This window comes from Pithys albifrons, chromosome 10, assembly GCF_047495875.1.
Source record: "Pithys albifrons albifrons isolate INPA30051 chromosome 10, PitAlb_v1, whole genome shotgun sequence".
NCBI lineage: Eukaryota > Metazoa > Chordata > Aves > Passeriformes > Thamnophilidae > Pithys > Pithys albifrons.
In genome coordinates, this window is record NC_092467.1 from 7379852 (window position 1) to 7403592 (window position 23741).

The window sequence follows — 23741 nt, forward strand, 5'->3', positions numbered from 1 at the left end:
GCCCCTTGTCCTCCTGAATTCAACAGGACTGAAGCCCTGTTGATCATCAAACTGGCTTAGCCCTCCCCACGGGCATCCCCCTTCCCCACATCCACGAGCGCCGTTTGCAGCGCTCAAATCCCGTAAGCGAAAGAGAACCTACTCCTCTCACAGCTGCCGGAAAGCTGCCGTGCCTCTCTGCCTGGGCTCTGGGAGGGCAGGCTGGCTGCGAGGAGAGGCAACCTTGGAGGCAGCCACGCAGCACTGGGGCTCCCAGGTCTGCAGGCAGAGCTCGTGTGGACAAGCAGGGGCTGTAACTCGAGTATCCCCCTTCTTCTTCAGCTCCAGGATGGCATTTCTTGCCGTATAGCAACAGGGTGCCTTCCCCACCTCCTCCCCCTATAGCAGGGACCCGTTACTCACCCTAATCCCCAGGCAGGAGACGCTCCTTGCTCACAGCTAATTCTCTCCTTGGCCACGGGGCTTGCAACGCAGGATCCCAGCCCTACGGCTTTCCTGGCTTGGTTGGAAAAGCACCGGTTGCCTCACTTCTGCAAATCCAGCCTGTGCCTCCACCTCGTCCTCTGCCAGAAGCTCCTGGGTTTCATTCGCTCGGGGGAAGCAGGTGAGTCATCGCGGCACGGAGGAAATCGGATCGGGCTTCGCTGGCGCAGCTGGGGTTCCTCCTTCCAGGGCTGTCACTGCCTGGTGCCTGCCCAGTGGGTCGTGCCTCTGCTCCGGGTTAAAAAGGCGTTGCACATCCCATTTTTAGGGATGCAGCAGATCCCGGGGTTTCCATGGGATGCACAGGGTTTTACTCCACCACCCGGTTAATACAGGTTCGCTGTGGAGTTGAGCTGAATTGGCTGCTTAGCAAGGTTTACCATGGGGTCCATGGGTGGAGCAGGGATGGAGAGCATCCTGGGGCATGCAACCTGAAGTGCAGATTTTCAGGTTTGCTGCTGTGCAGGGTGCTCCGGGAAAACAGGTTGTGGTGTCTCTTACCAGCAACAAGTCTGAATTGTGCTCACTTTACCCCTAAAATGAGTCATCTCAGTCTATGCAAATATTCTGTCAGGCTGTGTGTCAACTGCCACTGGAAAGAAAGCTATGGCAGCAGAAATGCAGATTCTTATTTCAAAAAATAAGGAATTTATCAAGGCTTTTCTTGACTATATTCCTGCTGTTTCTCTAGTCAGGTTGAAACTCAAAGCTGGAGGAAGTTGAGGGCAAGCTCAAAACTCAAGCCAAAAAGATGGATATTTGCAAGGGGAAGAGGCACCATAGCTGGGCAGACTGTACCAGACAGGAGTGGGTCGTCCTTACAAGCACCACATGTGCCTCCCACAGCCTGTCTGAAACTCCCAGTTCAGGGTGATGTGCTGGTTCTCCTGGCTCACAGCACTCCTGCCCTCCTGCAGCCTCTGTCAGGGAGGCTGTGGGTGCTGGTGGGGATTGGAGGACTTTCTTGGGATCACTCCTGCATGCAGCCCCTGATGCCATGCTGTGCAATCTCTCCAACAGCAGAACTCCTGAACTGGCAAAGTGCTGACCAGTGGCTGCTGGAGAAGTGCATTAGTGGGAGCCAGGGCATGCTGCACTTCCGGGCCTTTGTCCAAGGAACAGCAGGTGGGCATGGAATGCTCCACAGCCCCTTGTCAACCAGCCATGGGTCACCTGTCTGGCAGGACACTGGCACAGAGCTGGGGATATGGGTAGGCACCAGTGGGGCAGGAGACACTGCAGTCCCAGAAAGGGTTTTACAAGGTGAGCCATCAGCAAAGCTGGAAGGGGGATGTGTAAACCTGTCTCCTCTCTACCCTGTTCTCTCAGTTCATCCAGATTTTTCCTTCTCTTTTTTAAAAATCATACACTGCTCCACCCATCCTTGGGGCTTTTGGGGACTCCCTCCAATTCCCAACTCTTGTCTGATCCATAGGGGAAGAACTAATCGACTTCTGGCTCACCACTGAAAGGCCTGGATGAATCAGATACAAGTCAGAGGGACCTCCACCTGTCCTTAATCCACAGGCTGAAAGCCACTCACCTGCGTGAAGGCTCCAGTTTTGTCACTCTCTGCACAACCATCGCTGGTAAGAAACATCAGTGCTGGGGATGAGCCATGCCTTTCCAGAGAGATAGTCTTTCCTGGATGCTCCCAAGGAGATGAGATACCATCACCAGCTTTGTTTGGCTGGGGAACAGTCTGCATGGAGCCATCTCCCCATCCTAATTCCCCACATCCATTTCAGGATCATTGCCAAAAGCCAAGCACATCCAGTCCCTCAGCAATAGGCGAGACATCCTAAGAAAGATGCAGGAACAGGCCCTTTTTATGCTTCAGAGCTACTGGCTTCCTAAATTCTTCACTCACTGCAAGACAGGCATAGAGGAAGAGGAATCATGCCAGCTTTTGCTGCAGAAATATCAGGAACGTTTATTACAGGCCAACTGGCAGGAGCCCTCAGGCTTTTCAGAGACCCTCCCCACAATGCATATCAAAAGGGGTCAGGGCTTGTCAGGGCCCTACTGCAGCCAAAAGGCCAAAGCAAAGATCTGGGCTCTGGTCAAGGAAGGAAGATGTATTCAAGAAATGAAGATGCCCAGTTTTCACATGAAACCAGAAAGGCAGCCAGGGTCAGCTGGGAGCACAAGGGAATCACATCTGGAGAAGGATGCTTTGGGATCAGTTCCTCAGCAGTCAGAGCGTCCTGCAAATACTGCCTTTCATAGCAAAGGAGTAACTTCTCCCAGAAGACCTAGACCCAGTGCAGAGCAGGTCATTCATCTGGCAGACCTCTGTAAGGAAAAAATCCTCTCAAACCTGCCTTCCTCTGCACCTCTTTGTCCAGCTGCCATCCCTGAAAGAGCCAGTCAAGACCCTGAGTTTCCTTCACTGGGCCCTTAGTGCAGAGACCTGTGCAGGACGGCCCTTTAGAGACTTCTTGAAGCACCGGGACCGGTCCATGGAGACTCATCTCTTGGACCTGTGGCATGACCTGGAGGAATTTCTGCCCATGGTGCTGGATTCCAGGAGAGAAAACAGCTTCTTCCTCCGTCATTTGACTGGGGATAAGATATGCAAGACATACCTGGAGGAGGACAGCACTGAGAAGCTTCCCTTGGAGACCAGGACTCTCACGGGTTTGTGGAACCGTCTGATGTTTGGAGAATTCTCCCCCTGGATATTCAGAGCCCAGAAAGAGATTTGCAAGGTACAGAGGGGTGCTGGCAGTGGTCAGGCTGGGAGGTACAGCTGGCATTGGCACCCCTGCGGTGGTGTGAGGACTGTGAGAATGTGTAAGAGATGAGGTATTTGGCAAATTAAGAGGAAGAGACATTAGAAAGGAAAAACTTACAGTCACTAGTCAGCTGGCAGTGAAATCAGTGAGCAAGATGCCAGTGCAGAGGAGCATCCTCACTGGTTTGCCAGGCAGCAGAGCAGAGGTGAGCAGTCACTGAGTATCTCTGGTGACTGGTTGTTAGAGGCACACACCAAGGGCCAGAGAATGACAGGGCAGTGGCCATCCTTTCACATCTGAGTCACAGAATCCAGCACAACCCAGGTAAAACACATTTAGAACCCAAGCCCTTTTTGGCAGCCCCTGAGCAGCCCAGTGGACCAACGTGGGGGTACAGTTCCTTGCAGACCTGTCCTGGGCACCTCAGCAAGGTGTAACCCACCCATGGCACCACCATGGTGACCTTGGGGTGCAGTGGGGCTGGGGGATGGTGGTTGCTACAGGAACACTGACTGAGGTCAAGCCACCTTTGCTTCTCCTTAGGTGCTCTGCCGCTTCTATGAGGAGTTTCTGGCTGATGATGATAGAACATTTCTTCAGTTTATGGTAAGGGCGCTGCACAGGGCACATGGGCATCCTTGTGGGGTGTGCAGGCATCAGTGAGGATGTAAAAAGTTGGAGAGAGAGAGAGAGAGAGGAAGGAGAAGCCCAGAATTAGCTGCAGTTGTCTAGCATCCCACAATGTCCCCAGCCAATGCTGCCTCAGTGTGATGCAGCAGATTCTGCCCTGTTCCAGCTGCCTGGAGCAATGATCCTCAGCTGTTCCAGCACAGCATCCCTTAAGTCAGTAGCACTGCAGGCACACCCTACAAGAGCTCCCCTGAGACAGGCTGTGACCCAGCCTAAAAGCAGGGAGAAACATAATCACAGTCTCTTAGGGTAAGCAGGGGTGAGACCAGCACTTCTGGGAATTAATTCCTCCTCCTTTTTTTTCTTGCCCACAGTAATTACTGCTATTAATGTGACTCATGTGCAGACACACACACAGTGACCCTGTCCCAGCACCAGTGTCTGGGCCAGCACAGGGGGGAAGAGGGCATGCAGCCTTTTAGCCTATGATTCAACCACCCTCAAGTTTTCCACATACTTTTTCCACTGTGTAAAGGGATGATTTATGAAGCCAGAGTCACACAACTCTCATCCGAGACTATTATTCCTCCTGGCAGTGGAAATCCCACTAGTACCTACTCCAAATGCTAACCTTACACCCAGAAACCTTGCAGACAGCAGCCCCTAGGAATCCCACCTGCTTGGGTACCTGCACAACCTGTGCAGGCAATTTCTCTTGCTACAGATTGTGTTCTTCAAACAAACCGTTTTCTCTAAAATGAAACATAAAATCAGCAGCTGATCCTGGAAATGTTATGGAGAGGCTGTCAGGGCTGTTGTCCTTAAAGACCTGGCTCACAGAGTCTCAGTGAGAGCTGAGCATTTTTGAAAAGTCAGCTGGCAGCTGCTGATTCATTAAGTACTCCTGGTTGGAAGTTAATTAGCTGTCCAGGTTTTTAAGCATCTCTTGTCAAGGAAATTACCCCTCGGAGGACAGACCTGGTCTGGGAGTGCAATTAGCACTTCAGCAGGCATCAAGGCTGTGCAGACACAGACACCATCCCCTGAGCCAAACTCCTCCTGGGTCTCACTGCACTGGTGTCAGGGGAACTGCTGGGGGCTTAGCAGGGTTATTTTTGGTGCTTGCTCTCAGCAGTGTTTATCTCAGCCAGAAACCAGCCACTATGAGCCTGCTGCTTGGCGAGTTGTGCAAACTGCTTGCCTGTGGGGAGAGACAAAACCTGTAGGAGCGTCTCCAGGGGGATGAGGAAGGCACTCCCAGGGCACCAGCTAGAGCCAGCCCCGGGGACAACAGCCAGCAAAATGGTACATGAGGCTAACAGTCTGCTGGGAATAGCTTCAGAGCTGTTTTCAGCCCTCCTGGGTGGATGCTGGACTCTTCAGGAAAGTTGCAAGCTCTTGTCTGGACTACCCCATGGGATCTGCTGCATGTCCCCAGTACATCCCAGCTGCAGGCAGATGTGAACCAGCTTTAAGCAGCTGCATGGGTAGTTTAAGGTCTATGCTGAGCTTCATGCTCACATAGATTTCTTCTAGACTGTTTGAAGCTAAAGCAGACATCTAAATTGGGTAGGTCTGTACTCTAAGACACAGTAAATGATGCAGGCACAGTGTGGGAGATTCAGAACATGCTCTGTGCAATCAGCCTTCCCATAGTCTCCAGGGAATGATGTCCCAATGCTCGACAATCAAGGTTGCACAGCTGACAGAGGTGAATGTTTCCTCTTGTCCCAGAGGATAAACCAGACCTTGACACTCAGCCAGGCCTTGCATGGCACGAGGAACTTGGAAGGTGTCTCCTCTGAGTACTGGCAATTACTTGCTGCTCAGGACCTCCAGAAAGGGGGCTCCACTCAGGCAGAGATGGAACTTCTCCTGTGCAGCACCGGTGAGAGGAGGCTCTGAATTTCTGCTGTGGCTCATGTTGGCTCAGTCTGGTAAAGCATATTTTAGGCACCATCAGTGACTAGTGAGCCTTGCCACTATGCTGTGAGTTGGGACCTTTGGCTGTGACCTATAGGCCAAAATTCCCAAATGCCACATCCCTGCACTGGCCTGAGTCACAAACTCAAATGGAGACTGCAGCAAAGTGACTGAAACCCCAAACCAGCGAGGGCTATTGCCACCCCACTTCCACATCTTAGCCTTCTCCTGAGGATGCTGGAACTGGCCATGCTGGTGATACTGGTGTAATACCTCAGTTTTGTTTTCTCACATAACCTTTTGAGAGTGACATCAAGTTTCTGCACAGCTGCAGTGTACTGAGGGTGACAGCAGTCACCTGCAGCAACACTTAGGCAGCTTGTGGGGCCTCAGTCGTACCCAAGAAATGCAATGTCATGAGTAGATCATGGAACACAACACACAAGGGGATAGGGAAGGTAATAAAAATATAGCACTCAGAGTCGGTGCTGAAGGGCTGTCATAGCCAGAAGTAATTGCCGTGGGATCTGTACCCACTTCTCTCTCTGATACAGACTTCCAGAAGATGATGTCGGATGAGCTGGCTGTGGATAGCCCAAGCAAGGATGATGAGCTTGTGCGTCTCCTAAGTGCATTACTTGCTGAATCCAGTCCAAGCAGACAAGAAGCAGGATGGGCTCCCAACCATCACATCCTTGCAGGTGCTCCAAAATGCTGTGAGAGGACTGGACAAGCAAGGGTCTTCCCTGCTTGCATCCCATCACCCAGTAAAACATCTCCAGAAGAAGAGAAGGGCCTATCCACCCTTGTGGATAGCTATGTGTTTTGGGGCATTAATGCAGCCAGGGCAGGTGGGGGTGGAGGGAATTCTCTGAAGCAGATGCCAAGGAGGTCAAACTATGAGAGGTGAGGAGTCCCCACAATACCCAGTGTCTCCTGAGCTGAACTCACCTCTCAAACACCAGCATGGAAGCTCCAGGTCCTTCATGCTGAGGACAGCTTGCAGCAGGCGCTGGTTCTCACCTGAGGAAGAAACCAACTATGTTCTGTTCCCACAGCTGCTGGACCCAAGGGGAGTGCTAGAGCGATGAAGTCCCCTACTGCTGCAGTAAAGAAGCGATCTGAAAAACGCAGGTCAGGCACTTTGCAGCACAGGGTTTTGTTGGGTTTTGCTGCTTCCACTCTTTCGGGAAGATTTTTCCCAGTGCTTTCCTTCAGTGCCATTGCTCCCTGTTTTGTCATTCAGCCCTCTCAGATACAGGCATGGGTGGCCTGTGAGTCTGAACCTCAGAGTTACTAGGGAAAGGATCAAAATTAACACCCCTATAGTTCAGATTGACTCCTTGTGTCTTATGCATATCTCATATACTTCATCCTCAATCAGTCCCTGGAATGCTATGTGGGCAGCACTCAGATTCCTAGAGAAATCACTTAAAATCACCCTGTAGCCACACTTAAATCTCTGTACTCATGTCTTGCCTCCTGGGAATACTCCAACCATGAGTCCTCACAGCTCCACTCTGGGATTTAAAACAAATGGAAAAATGATGGTGAACGCCTAAGCTGAGCTGGTTCCTTAAGCCCAGTGGTTCTGCAAATGCACCCTTTCCAAATCCATCCCACCCCAAGGGGTGGAACAACTGCCAAAAATTCCTTTTCCTATGAACTATCAGCCAGTACATTGAAACACTGTCCAGACCCTCACACCCAGCACAACTACCAAATGACCTCTGGGCTTGCAGGGTGCTGGACTGGAGGATGAAACACTGTAGATAAGCAGGACATCCTCAGGGCTGCTACATGCAAGAACAGAGCCTAGGGGAGGAGATCTAGCACCCTGCACCATTGTCCAACCTCTTCCAGAAATCCAGTGGGACCTCAACTCCAGGGCTATCCCCATTGTCTGGTCCCTGCCTTAATCACCATTCCACCAAACCAGTGCCTTCCTTATGCATCTGGCTGCCCTTGATGCTCTCCCTATGCTCTCCCATCTGGCAGGGTTAAGCAGCAGCAGCAGCAGCAGGACCAGGTCCTGAAGGACCAGCAGCAGGAGGAACTGCAGCAGCAGGAGTTACTTCCCTGGAACAAAAAGCCTAAGTCTAGGCAACGTGTGCCAAGAACCACCACTGTCCAGCGTAAGGCAGTGAATCTCAAGACAGAGAACCTCGAGACAGAGAACCTCGAGACAGAGAACCTCGAGACAGACAAGATGGTAAGGAAATATTCTGTCTGCTGGCTGGGGATGTTTTCCAGACAAGAAAGAGATGCTGTTGGTCAAGTGGTGTCACATAAATTGGGTGAGGGCATCAGAGCTGCAAAAGGGTGACAGGCTCTGGAGTCCTGCTCTGTCTGTGCAGACTTCACCAAATTTGGCCACGAGTGAACGAGCAATTCACACTGTCACCTGTGGCCACCAGTGAAACCAACAAATACTGGAAAGCAAAAATTATGGACAGATCATAAATCTCACTGCCAGGGCTGGGCTCTGCTGCTCCAGCTCAGGTCCAAACAGGAGGGCTCTGTTTGCAAGCAACCCTAATGCTGCAGCTCCCTGGCTGATGCCAGCTGTGCCTTGTCCCTGCAGCAGTGGGCCTGGGATGCCATTCGTGAATTCGTCAGGAGCTTCTGCAAGTTCCGGAGGGAGATGGAAAACGACCAATGCCGTGCGGAGTTTGAGGACTTTCTCCGTTGGGAGCGAAGAAACCACAGGGAAAGTATGTCTACACTCCTGCCACCCCTTATCCTCCCTCCCCAAGACAGTGCTAGGTTTAGGTAGAGAAGTAAATGGGGAAAAGCTGTGGCTTATCCCCCATGCCCATGACTTATTTTTCTCTGATGGAATTACATAAAGAGCCATAAAATTGAGTATCTCAGGATGGTAGATATTGCAGTGCACATTTAGATGTGGAGAATTTTGCACAGACAACATGCACACACACACTTTAATGCAATATCTGGTTTTCTGATGTAGGTGCCCCATCGTGCTGTTTCATCTGTCTCAAACAATATTGTATATGCAGGTTTGCATCCCTTCCACAAAAAAAACCCCAAAAAACAGGAAACACTAAATGGAACTAAGGTGAGACAGGAAGAAATTGTTTTCTAGGCAACAGTGAACTGACCTACAGTGTTTTGCCAAAGGACATAGACCTTGAAAGTTTACACATGGGTTTGAAAGGAGGCTGGAAAAGCAGTCAGAAAAGAAAACCACAGAAATTGCTCAACACACAGAAACCCCATCTAGATCAAGTGAATTTTGTCTATGGGGGAAGTAACACAGATTTTTTACCTTTCTTTTTGCCTTTTTAAATGCTTATAGCCTCTGTCAGAACCAGGGTAACAGCTACACAGACCAGCACACTTTAGATCTGATGGACTGCAGCCATTCCCTGGGGAAAGAATGAACATAAACACTCTGGGTGCAAAGAGGAGGGTGGATGGAGGAGGTTATTAAGGTAGAGGGAAGGCTGCACACTGGATCGACTGAATTCCATGGAAAGCCTGGCTGCAGGAAGGCTGTAGTCCACCTAGGTAGAAAGACCCTTAGCAAATTAATTGCATGAAGGCAAAGAAAGCACAGGTGAGGTGAAGGAGCAGGGTATAGCTCAGCAGCAGATGGTCACTTGCCTCACACCCAGAAGCAGGACACAATGGCCCTTCCCCTCTCTCAGACATGCCTGTCAGCTCGAAGCAGAGCAGGAGCCCTGCGAGTACCTCCCACAAGGGCAAAGCCCAGCCAGAAAAGCTGGTACTGGTGAAACGCTGCATATTGGACAAACAGGTCATTGTCATGAACTTCCTCATCGACGACCTCCACTTTTACCTGGAGATGGACAAGTAAGTTCCCTTTCCACCAGGTAGTCAGGTAGCACCACAGAATCCCAGAACAGTTTGGGTTGGAAGGGACATTAAAGATCATCTTGTTCCAATCCCCTGCCCACACCTTGTGGATTGCTTTTTCTGGCCTGGCAAATACTAAATTAAACAAGAACATGACTGTGTAGCCTAAGCAGTTACCAGCACTTTTCTCAGAGCAAGACTCCACACACCTTTGCAGGTTTTCTGGGATGGCTGATGCAGTGGAAGCTCTGGCAGCCTGCAACATACAATCAGAAAAGCAAGTTGATTTTCTTCAGAGGAAACTTGCCATCATCAATGATCTCCTCCTGAACTCCAATATGCCCCCAAAGCTGCGGGTAAGACCCTGGGCCCCACCCAGGAAGGCTGAAGGCTGCTCATTGCTTAAGACCATTGCATTGCAGCTGGGAAGGGTTATGGGGAAAGAGGAACCAGGGAGAGGTCATGGTCTGCTCCAGCAAGGCATGCTGTGAGGCTTCAGGGTATGCTCTGGAGCTTGGGACTTCCACGTGGGCTGCAAGGGGTGGGTGTAAGACCCTAACCAGACCCAAGCTAGCACTTGACACAGATAGATTGAGAACAAGCATGTGGACAAGGAGATGGAGATATCCTTTACCTGCTGAGGAAATGCCAGGGCTGGATGCTGCACACCAGCAATCCTCTCCTTTCACTCTCCAGAGGTCATCACCATCATCCCCTCCCCACTGCACCCACCCCTTCCCCTTGCAGTAGCCACAGCTCTGCCTATTTCCCTTTTGGACAGCACAGCTTTCCACAGAAACCCAGGCGTGATCCTGCCCTTGTGTCTGGGGCAGTCAGGATGTAACCAGTGTCTCTATTCTTAGAGACTGCAGAAATGCAAGGTGGGGTCAGGGAGAGAAACCTGCCCCTAGGGCCCATCAGGAGTGCTGCAAACTGCTTTGGTCTCTTCTGTGCTCAGGTAAACATCTCAGAAAAAGAGAGAGATGTTATCTGCCGTTTATCTTCCCGTGGGCCACTGACATGTGCCATCTTCCATAACGCCAAGGTCACCATTGTCCACATCCTGATGTACTTCTGGAGAAGGTACCTATCCACCCCCTCCCCGTCAGCTAAAGCCCATTCCCTCTGCTTCACAGTTTTCTCCAGGTTTGTTCTTCCACTGCACAGACATCCAGATCTGGGATCTCAGGGAGTCACCCTTAACAGGGCCAGATCCCCTCCTTCATACAGCTTTGAGGATGTATGTGGTGCAGGCCTGCTGGAAAAAGGAATGGAATATTTTTTTCCTGTCAAATCAGTCAGAATTGCCCAGTGGGATTTTAGAAATTTCTTTGGTGAATAGGGAAGTGAGTGCAAAGACTTCACAAGAAAAGAGCTGTTGCATAATTCCTATTTACTTCAATAACCAAGTTAAAAATACTCAGGCAAACAGCCAAAACCAGAAATAAAACAACTAATTTTTTAGATTGCAAGTCAGGTGGGAGCAGAAAAAAAGAACACCGTGCAGCCAAACAACAGGCTCGGGTGTATTCAATGGAGAATGCTTTGAATATCTGGAATAGAGAAGTAGTTCATTAGGATTTGAGGTGACCTCTCCAGGAAAAGAAAGAGATTTTTCCTTCCTCATTCACTTGTTTAGTTTTAATATAATGAATAATTCTAAACTGGAAAACACAAAGAAAGTGGTGCTGAGCACTGTCAGTTTGCCTGACAACATGCTCCTTGGCTGAATATTCATTTGGAAATTGTCTAATTGATGTTTAATTACAGGGCAAACCAAAATAGGCACATAATAATCTTGCTTTGATGTTTGAGTGGGCGTCAGCAAGCTGATGTTCTGCTCCCTGTCATTTATCACTGTCAAATTCTGGTTAAAAAGTAGCAGAGTTAGAGGATTTTGATACCTATAGGCAGGTGTTCGAGCTACAGCTCCACAACCAAGCTGGGGTAACAGACCCCTGTGCTCCAGGACTGCCAGGCCACCTCACACCTTGGGTACTCCCATGGTTAACATGCAGGGTTCATCTCAGATCTCCACCTTCTTACAGAGCCTCACTGCACTTCAAGGACCTTCTCAGACATAGCTGTCTTAATGCAAAACCTTACTGCCACAAAAAAAAAGGAAAAAAGAAAAAAAACACCAACCCCCCCCAAACAAACAAAAAACAAACAGAAAATAACTAATCAAGGGTTTTTTTCCAAGCCAGAGACAAGCCAGAAGCCTTGTGTTACACAGGAGCTGCCTGCTGTGTTATCCTGGCCAAGGATGTGTTTGCCAGGAACTTCAGGGAACTGGAGGGGAGAGAGAGAGATTTAAACTAAGAGGGTTAATTTAGATTAGATGTAAGGATGTAGGTTTTTACACTAGAGGGTGGTAAAACACTGGCACATGTTGCCCAGAGAAGCTATGCCTGCCCCATCACTGGAAACATTCAAGGTCAGGTTGGACAGGTCTTTGAGCAACCTGATCTAGTGGAAGGTGTCCCTGCTTATGGCAGGGGGTTGGACTAGATGGCCTTTAAAGGTCCCTTCCAACACAAATTATTGTTTGATTTAATCAATACCAACTGTTGCAAGGGTTAGGAATGTTCCACTGCTGCCCAAGTGGCACAGCCCATGTTTAACTACCCAGAGCCACAGAGAGTGAGGGCACTGAGATGCTGCTCTGGACATGTGGAAAACAATGTGATGACCCTCACATGAGCATTAATCCTGCAGGGACTGCTGCTGGGACAACTGTCCCCAAGCGACAGCTCCTTGTAGCATCTTGTAGCAGGGATGAATTAACAGGAGCCAGGCAGAAAAAAATCCTTCAGCTTGGGTGGCATGTCCTGGGAATAGATGTGTGCCCCAAAAGTAGCTGCTGTTTCTGACTGTGCTGATGTCCAGGCCACCTTTTCTTGGGACACTTTTCTGTACTTTATCATGCTTTCACCAATGACCTTTATCTAAGGGTCTTGCTATCCTGACCTTTAGATAAAAAGCTTGCTTTTCATCTGGGGAAAAAAATTATTTTGTTGCCTTTAAAAAACACTAAAATTGCTGGTGAAAATACCTGTAATTCGAGAGAAAACCTCCTCTCACCCAAACCTTGCTTTTCCCTCACTCTGAGGGTTGCACAGACGCGGTATATGCAGGACTGGGAGGTGGCAGACAGGGATCCATCTCCCATCACCAGGCGTCACTGTGGCACTGTCTGTGCCTGTGCTCGGCACAGGGACGGTCTTGTGAGACTGGAAACCCTGCCTGAACCCCTGCACGGCCATCAGCACGGAGGTGCTGCCCAGGCAGGCACACAGCCAGGTCCACATCTCCCCATATTCCATTTTCTCCCACATCTGCCACACAGGATCCCCCAGAGAGTCAGGTTAGATATAACAACGCCATCCTCCAGCCACCAAATTGTTTTGCAGTTTTGGGTAACTCAGGTTCCCACTCAACCACCCATCCCTGCACTCTGGACAAGCCCCATGTTACTCAAGGGGGACTACACTGCTGTCCTCTCTGTTGCCATCGGAGCAGTCGGTGCACAGTGGCATTCCATCTCTTATCCCCCACCAGGGGAGGGCGCTGTGCTTGTCTTTTCACTCTCAGAAGGCTTCCAGATCCTGCTGCCACAGCCAAAGAAGAAAACTGAGCCTTTGGAGGAGCAAGAAGGTGAGCTAGCACTGAGAGGATCACTCCTGCTCCTGAGGGGCACTCAGCTGCTGAGATGGGAGCTGGGATTTAGGGCTCTCTGCATCAGTCCATGGTGGAAAGTTTGTGTCTGTTGTTTTTTCTCAGATCCAGATAAAAGTCTTGAGAAGAGGCCCTCCCTCAACAACTCTGCTCCATAGAGCAGGTAGGTGATCACAGACATGTTCTACCTTCCCCAAACCACAGTAGCACAAGCTACAACTCCCCCTATTGGACTGGAGTTGAACTAAGGGTTGGACTTGATATCGGAGGTCTTTTCCAACCCAGTCGATTCTATGAAAAACCAAAGGTTCATGCGGGATGATGGTCACTCCCACCATCACCAGTAATATTCACAGAAAACTCCCAGCTGCTGCACGTCTCCATGCCCTAAACCCCTCCCCAGGAGCACACAGCTCATCCCTGACCACCCTCACCCTTCCTCCAGCAACAGCCACTGATGTGACATCTCTCCCTTCCTGCAGGCACCAGGGAAAGGACAGCCCTCGCTTCAACAACAACCCTCCCATTAGGGAGCAGGATAGGGGTGTGATCCCAGGAAGCTCAGCCAGCAATCCGGACACTTCTCTGAATAGTTTGGACTTAATCAGCAGTAAGACCTAAAAATAAAGCAACTCACAGCATACTCCAGCTTACCTGGTCCCAAAGCACAGTAACCTGCAGCCATGGCAGGAACATGCCACAACACATTTCCAAAGATACACCCTCATCCGCACAAGTCCCCTTCCTCACAGGAATCTGTAAAATGTATCTCAGCTCCTCACTTCTCCACACCTCCCACACAAATGAATTACTTCCTGTGGTGGCAAGGCTGATAGACCCCACCTGGTTCACCACTCAACTGCCCCTGGGTGCTGAAATGGTGCCTGCGTTGCTAAAGCCTTTCTGATTTTCCAATCAAAATCAGCTCATGCCTGACTAAGGCTTCAGCATGCTTTTGTGAGGGTTTTTTAAGCCATTATGTTTACCAAGCATTAACCAAATAATATCAAAGGCCTTCATTTTCCCCATGTTAAACTGAGTCAGAGTGCCTTTTCCAAGTCAGCAGGAAGTTGCAGAAATCCCAAATGTTCTTTGGACCTATGAAGAAAAGACCACAACCTTTATCAGTTGGTCTCTGTCAGAGGCAAGCTGTCAGCTTTGTCATTTTGAGCTATTTTTAACCAATTTTTATTCCCTCAGGTCCTAGAAGACTGCATCCTGGGGAATAGCACAGCTACATTTAAGGCAGATGACAACATGTTTCATATTTATCAGTTATAATTATCAACACTTTGCATCCAGAGGATCAAAAACACCCAAACAAACAAAAAGGCCAAGAACACATATTTAAATGAAGGGCTTGGCGAGCTGGTGCCACTTCTACAACATGAAATGTGACCAGCTCCTCAAAATTGCCCTTGTGCTATAAGCTGATTTTGCCCCAGAAGATTTCAGCCCCAAAAGCTTCCTGCATTTTTGTAAGCTTTGCACTAACATTCCTGAGCCCAGCTGAGCACAGTCCCTTAAAGGCTTCACAGATGTGCCTGAAGCTCAACACAGCAAAACCACAGCTAAGAGCAAACGCCGCTCCACTGCTTCTGTGGACTGTGTGTGGATTTGTTTTCTAGCACGGCAGATGAGCCACAGTGATCTGGGAGCATCCCAGTGCACAAAAGCATGTCCTCAGCACACAAGTGCCAGGATAGGGAGCACCTGATCCCATCACAGTGGGCTGAGCCTGCTGTCCCGGGGTCACCCAGCAGGAGCAGAGGCGCAGCAAATAGACAATGTCCAGGCAGGACAGCAGGAGAATAAAGCATGTAGGGCCAAATCAGAATGTTCTTGGGCACCATCCATGGCCTGCAAGCCTGACTGTATGGGGCAAAGACAGGCAGCACCTCCCACATGGGCACTGATGCTGGCAGCCCTCGGCACATCCCACAATTTTGGCAGCTGGCTCTGCCCTTGGCTCCCCAGGACACCCATCCCCAGGCTGTGCCATCAGACATTGCCACACCACCCAGCTGCAATATTATCCAGCTGCCCTTGTCACCAGTTTCCCGTCCTGACTGACCTGCTCTCACTGAGCACTTGTCCATTGCCCTGGGAGAAGCAGCCTTGCATTTTCCCCAGCCTTGCTCCCCATCCTGAATTCCTTCCTCCTCCCACAACCTGATGCTCTGGGGGCAATCTGCTTTGCAGATGCTGTGCATGGATCCTATTTTTTTCTCTGACACCAGCCTGCTGGTACCTCTAGCTTGGAATGCAGGACACAAGCCTTCTCTGGAAGTTCTTCCCAGAAGCCAGATTGCCCCAGAGAGGTCCCAGCCTCCCTGGATTCAATCATTGCTCTCTTTTGGGCATGCCTTTTAAGGCTGCTGAGTCACAGCCCTTTAGTGAAACAGGAGAATGATGGAAGAAGATGAAAAGGTCCAAGAAAGCTGGAAATGTGGCATTTTACAAGAGGTTGAAGGGGCCCAGCCCATGGCCTTATAATTACTTGTGCAAGAGCAGAAATGCTGCTGTGGGACAAGGGCACCATGGTTCCCACAGCACCCCTGCTACCCACACTGCTGAGACCTGGGCACACATCTCTGGGTGTCCTCCTGCCCTCTGGGAATGAGACAGAAACAATGAGCAAGAAAAAAAAAGAGCAGGGAGGAAAGAAAAAATAATTATTGACACAGCATTCTCCTGCTTGCATTTTCTCTAATGGTACCTCATTGACAGTCACATAGTCAAACGCCCATGATGTATTTTAAAGGTTCTCAAGACAATCAGGAGGACCTTTGCTCTGAGCCAAGACCCCTAATGCAGGTGGTCCTTTGATTATGCTGCACAGTATCTCTTTCTGTGCAGAGGGAATGGGGGAACCTCATTCCTAATTGATGTATGGTCAGTTTTCCAGGCAAGTTTATTTCAAGTTTGTTTTCCCATAGGCTGACTGAAAGAATAACAGTATTAGTGTGAAAAAAAGAAAAAAAATCAAAGAGCTTACAACACTTGAAAAATATTTCCATGAGCAACATATAATTGTTGTGCAAACTGAAGCAATAGCAGAGAAATAAGCAAGCCCTTGGGCAACCAGGCCCATGTCACATGCTGTGGGATCTCAGAAAGGGGTTTGTGCCACCCAGCTTCCATTATCAAAGCTCCAAGCTGGCTGCACATGCAAGGGAGCTGAGCCTGGCAGGAGGACAGTGACACACCAGCTGTTTTGAAGACAGGGAATACTTGTGCCCAGCCCTGCCATGGCAGAGCTTGTCCTTTGCAGGAGTAAAAGGTCCCTTTGATGTCAGTGACCATTTTCAGGTAGGTCAGGACTACTCACAGGAGCAAAGTTTTGTGGGATCGTGCTCATTGCATCTGTTCCTTGTGGAAGCATCTCCTGCATTCTCCAAATAGGTCCTTCAGTCCCAGCAGGCTGGACAAAGAGTTCCTCTACTGCATCAAAGGGCTAATGGCCAAGGGCAACTCTGCAGCCAGACATACCTTTTTTTGGCTGCTGAGTTTCCAAAAGACTGAAAAGAGAGAATCAATGTCTTTCTAAGGGTATATGAGCAATTCATCAGTGCAAGCTGTAGGGAATATTGGCCCTATCAAGGAGCTCAAACTCCTTTTTCTTTATCAGAGGGTCCCATGTTGTCTGGCAATGCCTGTGCTCCCGCCTCCCAAATGTGCTGGATATATGGGGGCTGTCCCACATCTCCCTGCTCTCCATAAGGACCAGGGCCTGGACCTCCACATCTGAGAGACAGACAGGCCCAGAGGAACAGAGGCAGGTCATCAAGGGGAACATGGACTGGCACCCAACTTGGTTCCTCTCTCCGAAGCTCGTGGTCGTTACACCAAACACTTCTGAAGCATCTTTCATCTCTTAGTTTAAGTCCTCTATATTCTGTCCCTGTATGTGGTCTCTCCCTTCTCCTTACCCACTTCTTCATCTCTTTTGCAGATGAATAAATAAGGAATGAAAGGAGGCAGTGATGGTGGGGTCAGACATGGGACAGGAGGCAATGACATCCTACAGAGAAGGGTTCTGGATGTTTGCAAAGTGACTGTATCTGGGATTCTGGCGTAAACTGTTGTAGACATAAATGGTAAGTGCTGGAAAAACCTTCAGAAAATACTCAGCATAGTCTCCTATTTTGTCACTGATTCTGAAAGAGAACAAAAACAATAAGGATTTTTAAAGCTTGTCCAAGGAGTCAATAGTCCAGGATGTCCTGTTTCCTCCCTTGCAGGGAAAAAGCCATTCCAGCGGCTTTCTGATAACACACGAACATTTCCTAAAAATCCCAAAGCTGTGACTATTCTCTACCTTCCCTAAACTTCTTTTTTTTCTTTTGCTATTCCTCCAGCACCTCCATCTGCCTAATCCCACCTACATCTTCCCTGAAGGGCACTGGTGGCCTCAGTGAAACCATCACGAGGAGCCAACACCCCCTCTAACCTCACATGTGACTAGAGAAGGTTGAAGAGTGGCTAAGGTCACTGTGTTTGTTCAGCCTGGAGAAGAGGAGACTCGAGGGGAAACCTCAGCAGGGCCTGCAGCTTCCTCACAAAGGAAGGTACCTCTGCTCTCTGTGACCAGTGACAGGACCTGAGGGAACAGCATGGAGCTGTGTCAGGGGAGGTTTAGGTTGGTTGTTAGAATGTTGTTCACAGAAGGTGGTTGAGCACTGGAACAGCTCCCTAGGGCAGTGGTCACAGCACCAAACCTGACAGAGCTTAAGAAATGTTCAGACAATGCTCTCAGGCACATGATGGGATTGTTGGGGTGTCCTGTGCAGGGTCAGGAGCTGGACTCAATGATTCTTACGGTCCCTTCCAATTTAGGGTATTCTGTGATTCTATGCAACTGTGACAGGGGCAAGGATGAGAACATGTACCCTTTATCTTTGTGTTCATCCAGATTTCTCATGAGCCTCAGGAGGTCAACGACATCATTGCTGTATTTGAAGGGTTTGGTGGCCTGATTGCTATATTTTTTAGGTTTGAATGGGTTTACATTCCTAGGATTTTCCATGACATCCAGAATATATTTGTCAATCTGAAAGAGAAGACATAGATTATTCTCTGCCTTTCAAACACCACAGCAGCACATCTACCACCACTGCCTTTCCTCAAGGACATCATCTTGCATGGGAAAGTCTCCTGACCCTTAAAAGCCTATTTCCCAACAGGGGCAGAAGAGTCCACTCTGCCAGGAATGCACCATGCAGCCCCCCTGACTCCACTAAGGGTTTTCTCTCCTGCTTTGCCAAGGTGTGGCATTTATATTAGGACTGTAAACATGGCACAGGAGATTTTCATGCATGCCTGGAGGGCAGGAGGGACTCGAGAGTCTTGATCCAACTGTGCCACTGAGAACCATGTGGGCTGCCATACTGAACTGAGACCGTCAGATTCCAAATGATGTGGTATGATGTTACCTGCAAAAGCAGGCCTGGTCTTGCTGCTTTTGAGACAAACAACAAAACATTTTTGCCAGAATTTTGCTGGCAACAAGGACCAGAGGTCCTTGTCATAAGTGATCACAAAAAAAATCCTTTGAAGCTAATCTATAATGACCACCACCTTCTATCACTCCAGTCAACAGAGCTCCCTTTAGCATCAATATCTTTTGACTTCGTGCCTTAGATTTAATTGTTTCTCCCTATTGTCTCTATTTGTGTGAGACTTTTTAAGCAGAACCTATGGAACACTTGGGAGAAGCTTCTGCCTGAGTGTCTAGCTCAAACCTCCTATCAGTCCAAAGAGAAGAGGATTACCTCATTGGTCCACTGTGGATAAGGAAAAGTTTCAGTAACATTAGAATCTTGAAAAATAGTTTTTCGGTTGGGGATGTCTTTGATTTGATTCCATATACTCTTCAGGAAGTTGAACCTGCTGTGGAATGAGAAGCTTTGTCAGCCGCAACAGGACATGGCTTTTCCCAGCATTACAGCCAATTCCTATACCGAGAGCTTTCCCTTTGTATACTGCCAGGACTTACATCTGTTTGCTCCAGAAATAGGGATGTTTGCTCAAACCTTCCAAGCCTCGTTCGTCATGAGACGACAGGCTTCTTACAAGGTCCAGAGCCTCCGTGTAATCTGGGGAATCAGCAGCTAAATCCTCGGTTCTGATTTGCTCCAGGGGTTTCTTACCCCCTGTTAAAACATACAGCACGAGCCTGCCAAGGGCCTGCAAAGAGACACATCACTGCTCACATGCCAGGTGCACAGAACTTCCTGGAAGACGACTTGTATTCCTAAACCCTGTAGGTGCCCAGATGTATGCAAATACACACCAACACAAACTTACAAGCTGTTATGTACAAAGACAGAGGAGACAGGCATGGTAACCTTCCTTTCAGGGGATCTCTGGATATTCCAGGACCAGGCACAGTCTTGTATCATAATCACTATAATTCTGATGCAGCATCTACCATTACATGGACTTTCCCACAAATCAAAGTGTTTTATAGCTGAGAATGCAGAAAGACTTTCCATAGGACTCACAGCAACAGAAAATGTCAGCGAGAACCCAAAATTTTAAACCATGGGTTGATTTGCAGAAAACTTACCTCTAAGTCTGAGTTTACAAGTTCTTCTTGGCCTTCAATCAATGTTCTTTTATTATCAAAGTCTGCCAAGTAAATTTTGCCACCTAAATCTGAGGAAATAAAGAGAAATTTTTAACAAACAATGGTGGCAAAACTTGATACAGCCCATCACTAACTTCTGGATGGCACTTCCTCTTGAAAACAATTTTATGAAGAGATTTGTTGTGGGCTGATATGTCATGGACTGATCAGTCTTCACAGCCCTGGAAAGGAAGGTAAAGATAATGAGACATGTAAGGTTGTTCTTTTCACTCCTCAGTGGCTGTCTGTGATTATATCTATAGTTATTCAAAGAGGAGATCCAATGCCACAGACATTCCATTTGGCATAAAGCCATCTGTATTTTTACAGGCAGCTATGAAACATCTCTTAACTACAGGCAATGGGAAAGTGAAATGAAAGCATAAAGAAAGCAAAAGATAACCTATTACAAAGTTCCTGGGCTGCAGATCCTGGTGAGTAAATCCAAGGGAGTGCAGCTCTCTCAGTGCCTGGAAGATGATCTTCAGAGCAGCTTTGTAATCCTTTTGGTCTTCTGGGTCCTGCAGATGTTCTTGGAGGTTTTTCTCCCAGAGTGGGAAGCACAAGTACATGCAGCCTTTTTCCTTCTCAGACTGGAAGAGCTTCAGTAAATGTTCACAGTGACAACATTGTTCAAAGAACCTTTTCTCTTCCTCACCCTGTCTACTGCGAGTTACTTTTACTGCTACCTCTGTCCCTCCATGGAACCCAAGGTAGATGCCTTCCTGAATTCTCTGCTCGATGTAATGAAATGTCTTCAGTTTGCCAATCATAGGGCGATATATTTGATCAAGCTTTTTCAGCTGGTCCCTCCAGCGTTTGCTCTTTGGCTCCCAGTCTCTGGGGGTTTCTGGGACAAATGTGGCATTATACTCACGAAGAAGGTTTTCCATGCTGAGAGAACGGTTTCTGTTCGCAACTGCGATAAGGTTCCCAACATCGGTCCTTGCCCCTTTTTCACACAACAACTCTGCTGTACTGTGATCCTCTCTCTCTACAGCCACCATCAGTGCTGTATTGCCCTCCTCATCTGCATCATCAATATCTATTTCATCCTTCTCCAACAAAGCTGTGACCAGCTCTGGGCTCTCCATTTCAGCAGCAAGGATGAGGGCACTTTTCCCACATTCATCTTTGCTCTTCACATCAACACCGTGGTCCAGCAGGATGCGAACTATGGAGAGGGCTGTCTTGGGTCTTTTTTTCTTTGTACCTTTCTTTAGAGCGTGAATCAAGGCATTCCTATCTTTGTTGTCACGAATGTTCACATCAGCCCCCATCTCTTGGACAAGGAGTTTTACAGCTGACAAGTGGCTCTCCCTACAAGCATCCATCAGTGCTGTCGCACCTCCTTTATGCAGTTTGGCTTTCTCCTCACTAGTTACCCTCCTCAAATTCACATCTGCTCCTTTGCTATACAGGAATTTCAAGGCTTCCTCCCTCCCATACCATGCAGCCTCCATGAAAGCTGTGAAGCCATTGCTGTCAGGATCATTGATATTTGACCCATGGTCCAGGAGGAGCTTTAGTATATTCACGTTTCCCATGATCCCTGCCTCAGTAAATGCAGTGCCACCATTGTCCTTCCTGGCATGCAGACAAGCACCCTTTTCCAGCAGAAGCCGGACCAGGTCCTCCTCACCAGATTGCACGGCAGTCTGCAGTGGTGTCCAGCCACCTACTACTTTGGAGTTCACATCTGCCCCTTTATCCAGCAGCTCCAGCACAAGTTCTCTATTTCTGTTCTTCACAGCTGCATTTAACTCAGAGGCAAGGACTTCTGCTGTCTTCACACCAGAAGGGGTAGAGACCTCCTGCTCTCTGTGAGCTACGGGCTCCATGATGGTCAGAAGGGCTCCATACCAGGAATCCTGCTGAAGGATGGGAGAGGTGCAATGGTCAGTGCCTTCGTTGTGAGGGATGCTCTGGGTTTGGTTGATGAAACATGCTAGTTAACAACTTTTTCACTTCATTAATAAACAGAAAATCCTGTTTTATTAGCCTGCAAAACCTCACCATTTACACTTGATGTCCTGCAGCTCTGTGTGAGGGGCAATTAAGGACAGCAACACCAGTGCCAGCCAGGAGAGGCAAGGCCTGGCAAGAAACACAACTTAAGCACTTAAGGATTCACTTTGTTTACTTGCCTGGCCTTAGAACCTCTCACAGCCCAGGCAGGTGTCCCCTGGGGCATCAGGGTGAGGGGACAGGGGAGAACCCAGGCTGTTCTTGCTACAAATGTTACCTCAGACTTATCATAGTTTACCTAATAGGCCATCTCCCAGCAGGTTTCAGGTGGAGAACACAGCAGGCAGGCAGAAATTTGCCTTCCCCTTCAGTTTTGTATGGCAGCCACACAGAGTCCTAAATGTCCCTGATGCGATACCTGGAATGAGATGGAAAACCAACCTTAATCCCTTCTGCTTCCACAGGCAATTAAGAGATCCTACCTGGCAGGAAGCTTTTTCTAAGCTTTTTATGACATTAAGAGCTTAATCAAGTAGGACCTGATCTATCTATATAGCAGCTAGAAAAGCTCAAACTCCCATACCCACCTTCCTGCCTGTGAAGGCTGGTTCAAGTGACCAGCCCTGTCAGGAATCACTGTCTGACAAGCTGAACTAAGCAAATCACAAAAGGGACAGAAAAGCCTAAAGGTATAAAAGCAAAGTATCAACTCACATGAATTTACTCTCAGGAAAGCCAAAGATCATTTTTGAAATGGTTTTTCTCCCCACCCAGCAGGAAATGAACACCCTATTTCATTTAGATGCATTTCATTTCCTTGTAGTAATTTCTATGCCTTTCACTACATAGGGAAAAAAAAAAAAGAAAAGAAAAAAACGTGTTACTTTCCTGGCTGGAAAAGCATCATAGCATTCCCTGGGCACAGTGGGGCTCCAGTTCCTTGTCCCTCTGAGGAAGGCAGAAGCTTGGGGACGGGGGAGGCAGGGGCTGAGCACCCTCCTCCTCCGAGCAGCAGAGTCACAAGCTCAGTACCCTAGGAAGTGTTTAAACATTTCTGTCTCGCCCCCCTGACTTTTGACCACGAGAGGTTCGCGTCTGTGTATCGCGATGTGCTGATGTGCAACGTCACACAGCCCTGCCTGCCGTCACCCGTCACCACCCACCCCGCGAAGGGCTCCTACTGCCCATCCAGAAACAGAGACGCTGCTTGAAATGCTTTCAAAGCCGCATAGCAGCTTTTCTCAGCAGCTGCTCTTCACTGCCGCTTCCCAGCAGGCGTTCCCACGTGGCGTTTGTTTCCCAGCAACTCTGTAGGCGACTATCCCATCCCAGGAAGGAGAAGCCCTGGGTGCATTTTATCCATTTGCGGAAAGATGTTGGGGTTTGGGGGAGAGTGTTCGGCGATTTGTTTTCTGCACGTAGCAGAGAGGTCATGAGCAAAGTGCGCTGCCCATACAGCTCCACACACACAGACGCTGTTTACAAACAAGGGCGGTCCCGTGGTGTATAGGAGAGCACTCTGGACTCTGAATCCCAAGGTCCTGAGTTCCAGTCTCAGTGGGGACCGTCCCTGGCAGTTCAATGCCTCCCTGCAATCCCATCCCGTCAGATCTTGGATGCTCAGCAGGGTCAGCGCCGGTCAGTACCGGCTGCTGTGACAGCCCCAAGGACTTCACTGTCACTGTCCAAGCTCGCTCGGCCATGGCAGATGGACCTTAGGGCTTATGGGGCCAGTTCTGCTCACGCTGTACCTCGGCTAAAAAATCCACTGTGCAGGCTGGGAGAGCCCTGCCCAAATCTTCGTTCAGAAGTCTGGCTATATACATACATATAAATGTTTACAAACGTGG

General features: G+C 48.9%; 2 protein-coding genes across 5 annotated transcripts in view; one reads left to right on the forward strand and one right to left on the reverse strand.

Moving 5' to 3' along the window:
• RGSL1 (regulator of G protein signaling like 1) overlaps positions 1–13450 on the forward strand; it is a 24455-nt gene extending 11005 nt beyond the window's left edge. The window contains 18 exon segments of the mRNA XM_071565658.1: positions 475–604; positions 1504–1608; positions 1919–1952; positions 1954–2072; positions 2232–2848; positions 2850–3194; positions 3765–3827; positions 5508–5739; positions 6329–6475; positions 6833–6908; positions 7773–7986; positions 8359–8488; positions 9446–9611; positions 9832–9970; positions 10573–10697; positions 12832–12890; positions 13209–13271; positions 13398–13450. Coding sequence (XP_071421759.1) covers positions 475–604; positions 1504–1608; positions 1919–1952; positions 1954–2072; positions 2232–2848; positions 2850–3194; positions 3765–3827; positions 5508–5739; positions 6329–6475; positions 6833–6908; positions 7773–7986; positions 8359–8488; positions 9446–9611; positions 9832–9970; positions 10573–10697; positions 12832–12890; positions 13209–13271; positions 13398–13450 — 2817 coding nt within the window.
• A 2738-nt stretch (positions 13451–16188) lies between these two features.
• On the reverse strand, positions 16189–22952 carry RNASEL (ribonuclease L). Of its 4 annotated transcripts, XM_071564908.1 has the most exons (8): positions 22606–22952; positions 22190–22309; positions 20327–21797; positions 19864–19952; positions 19291–19481; positions 19067–19184; positions 18185–18345; positions 16189–17452 (listed from the first exon to the last, which is right to left on the reverse strand). In XM_071564908.1, exons 3-8 carry the CDS (start codon positions 21762–21764, stop codon positions 17317–17319), a joined length of 2133 nt encoding a protein of 710 aa, XP_071421009.1. In that variant the 5' UTR covers positions 21765–21797; positions 22190–22309; positions 22606–22952; the 3' UTR covers positions 16189–17316. The 4 variants fall into 4 exon arrangements, with proteins under 4 accessions (XP_071421009.1, XP_071421010.1, XP_071421011.1 ...); XM_071564909.1 differs by lacking the exon at positions 22606–22952 and having other exon boundaries at positions 20327–21794; positions 22190–22320; XM_071564910.1 differs by lacking the exon at positions 22606–22952 and having other exon boundaries at positions 19067–19181; positions 22190–22320.
• Between the last annotated feature and the right edge of the window lie 789 nt (positions 22953–23741).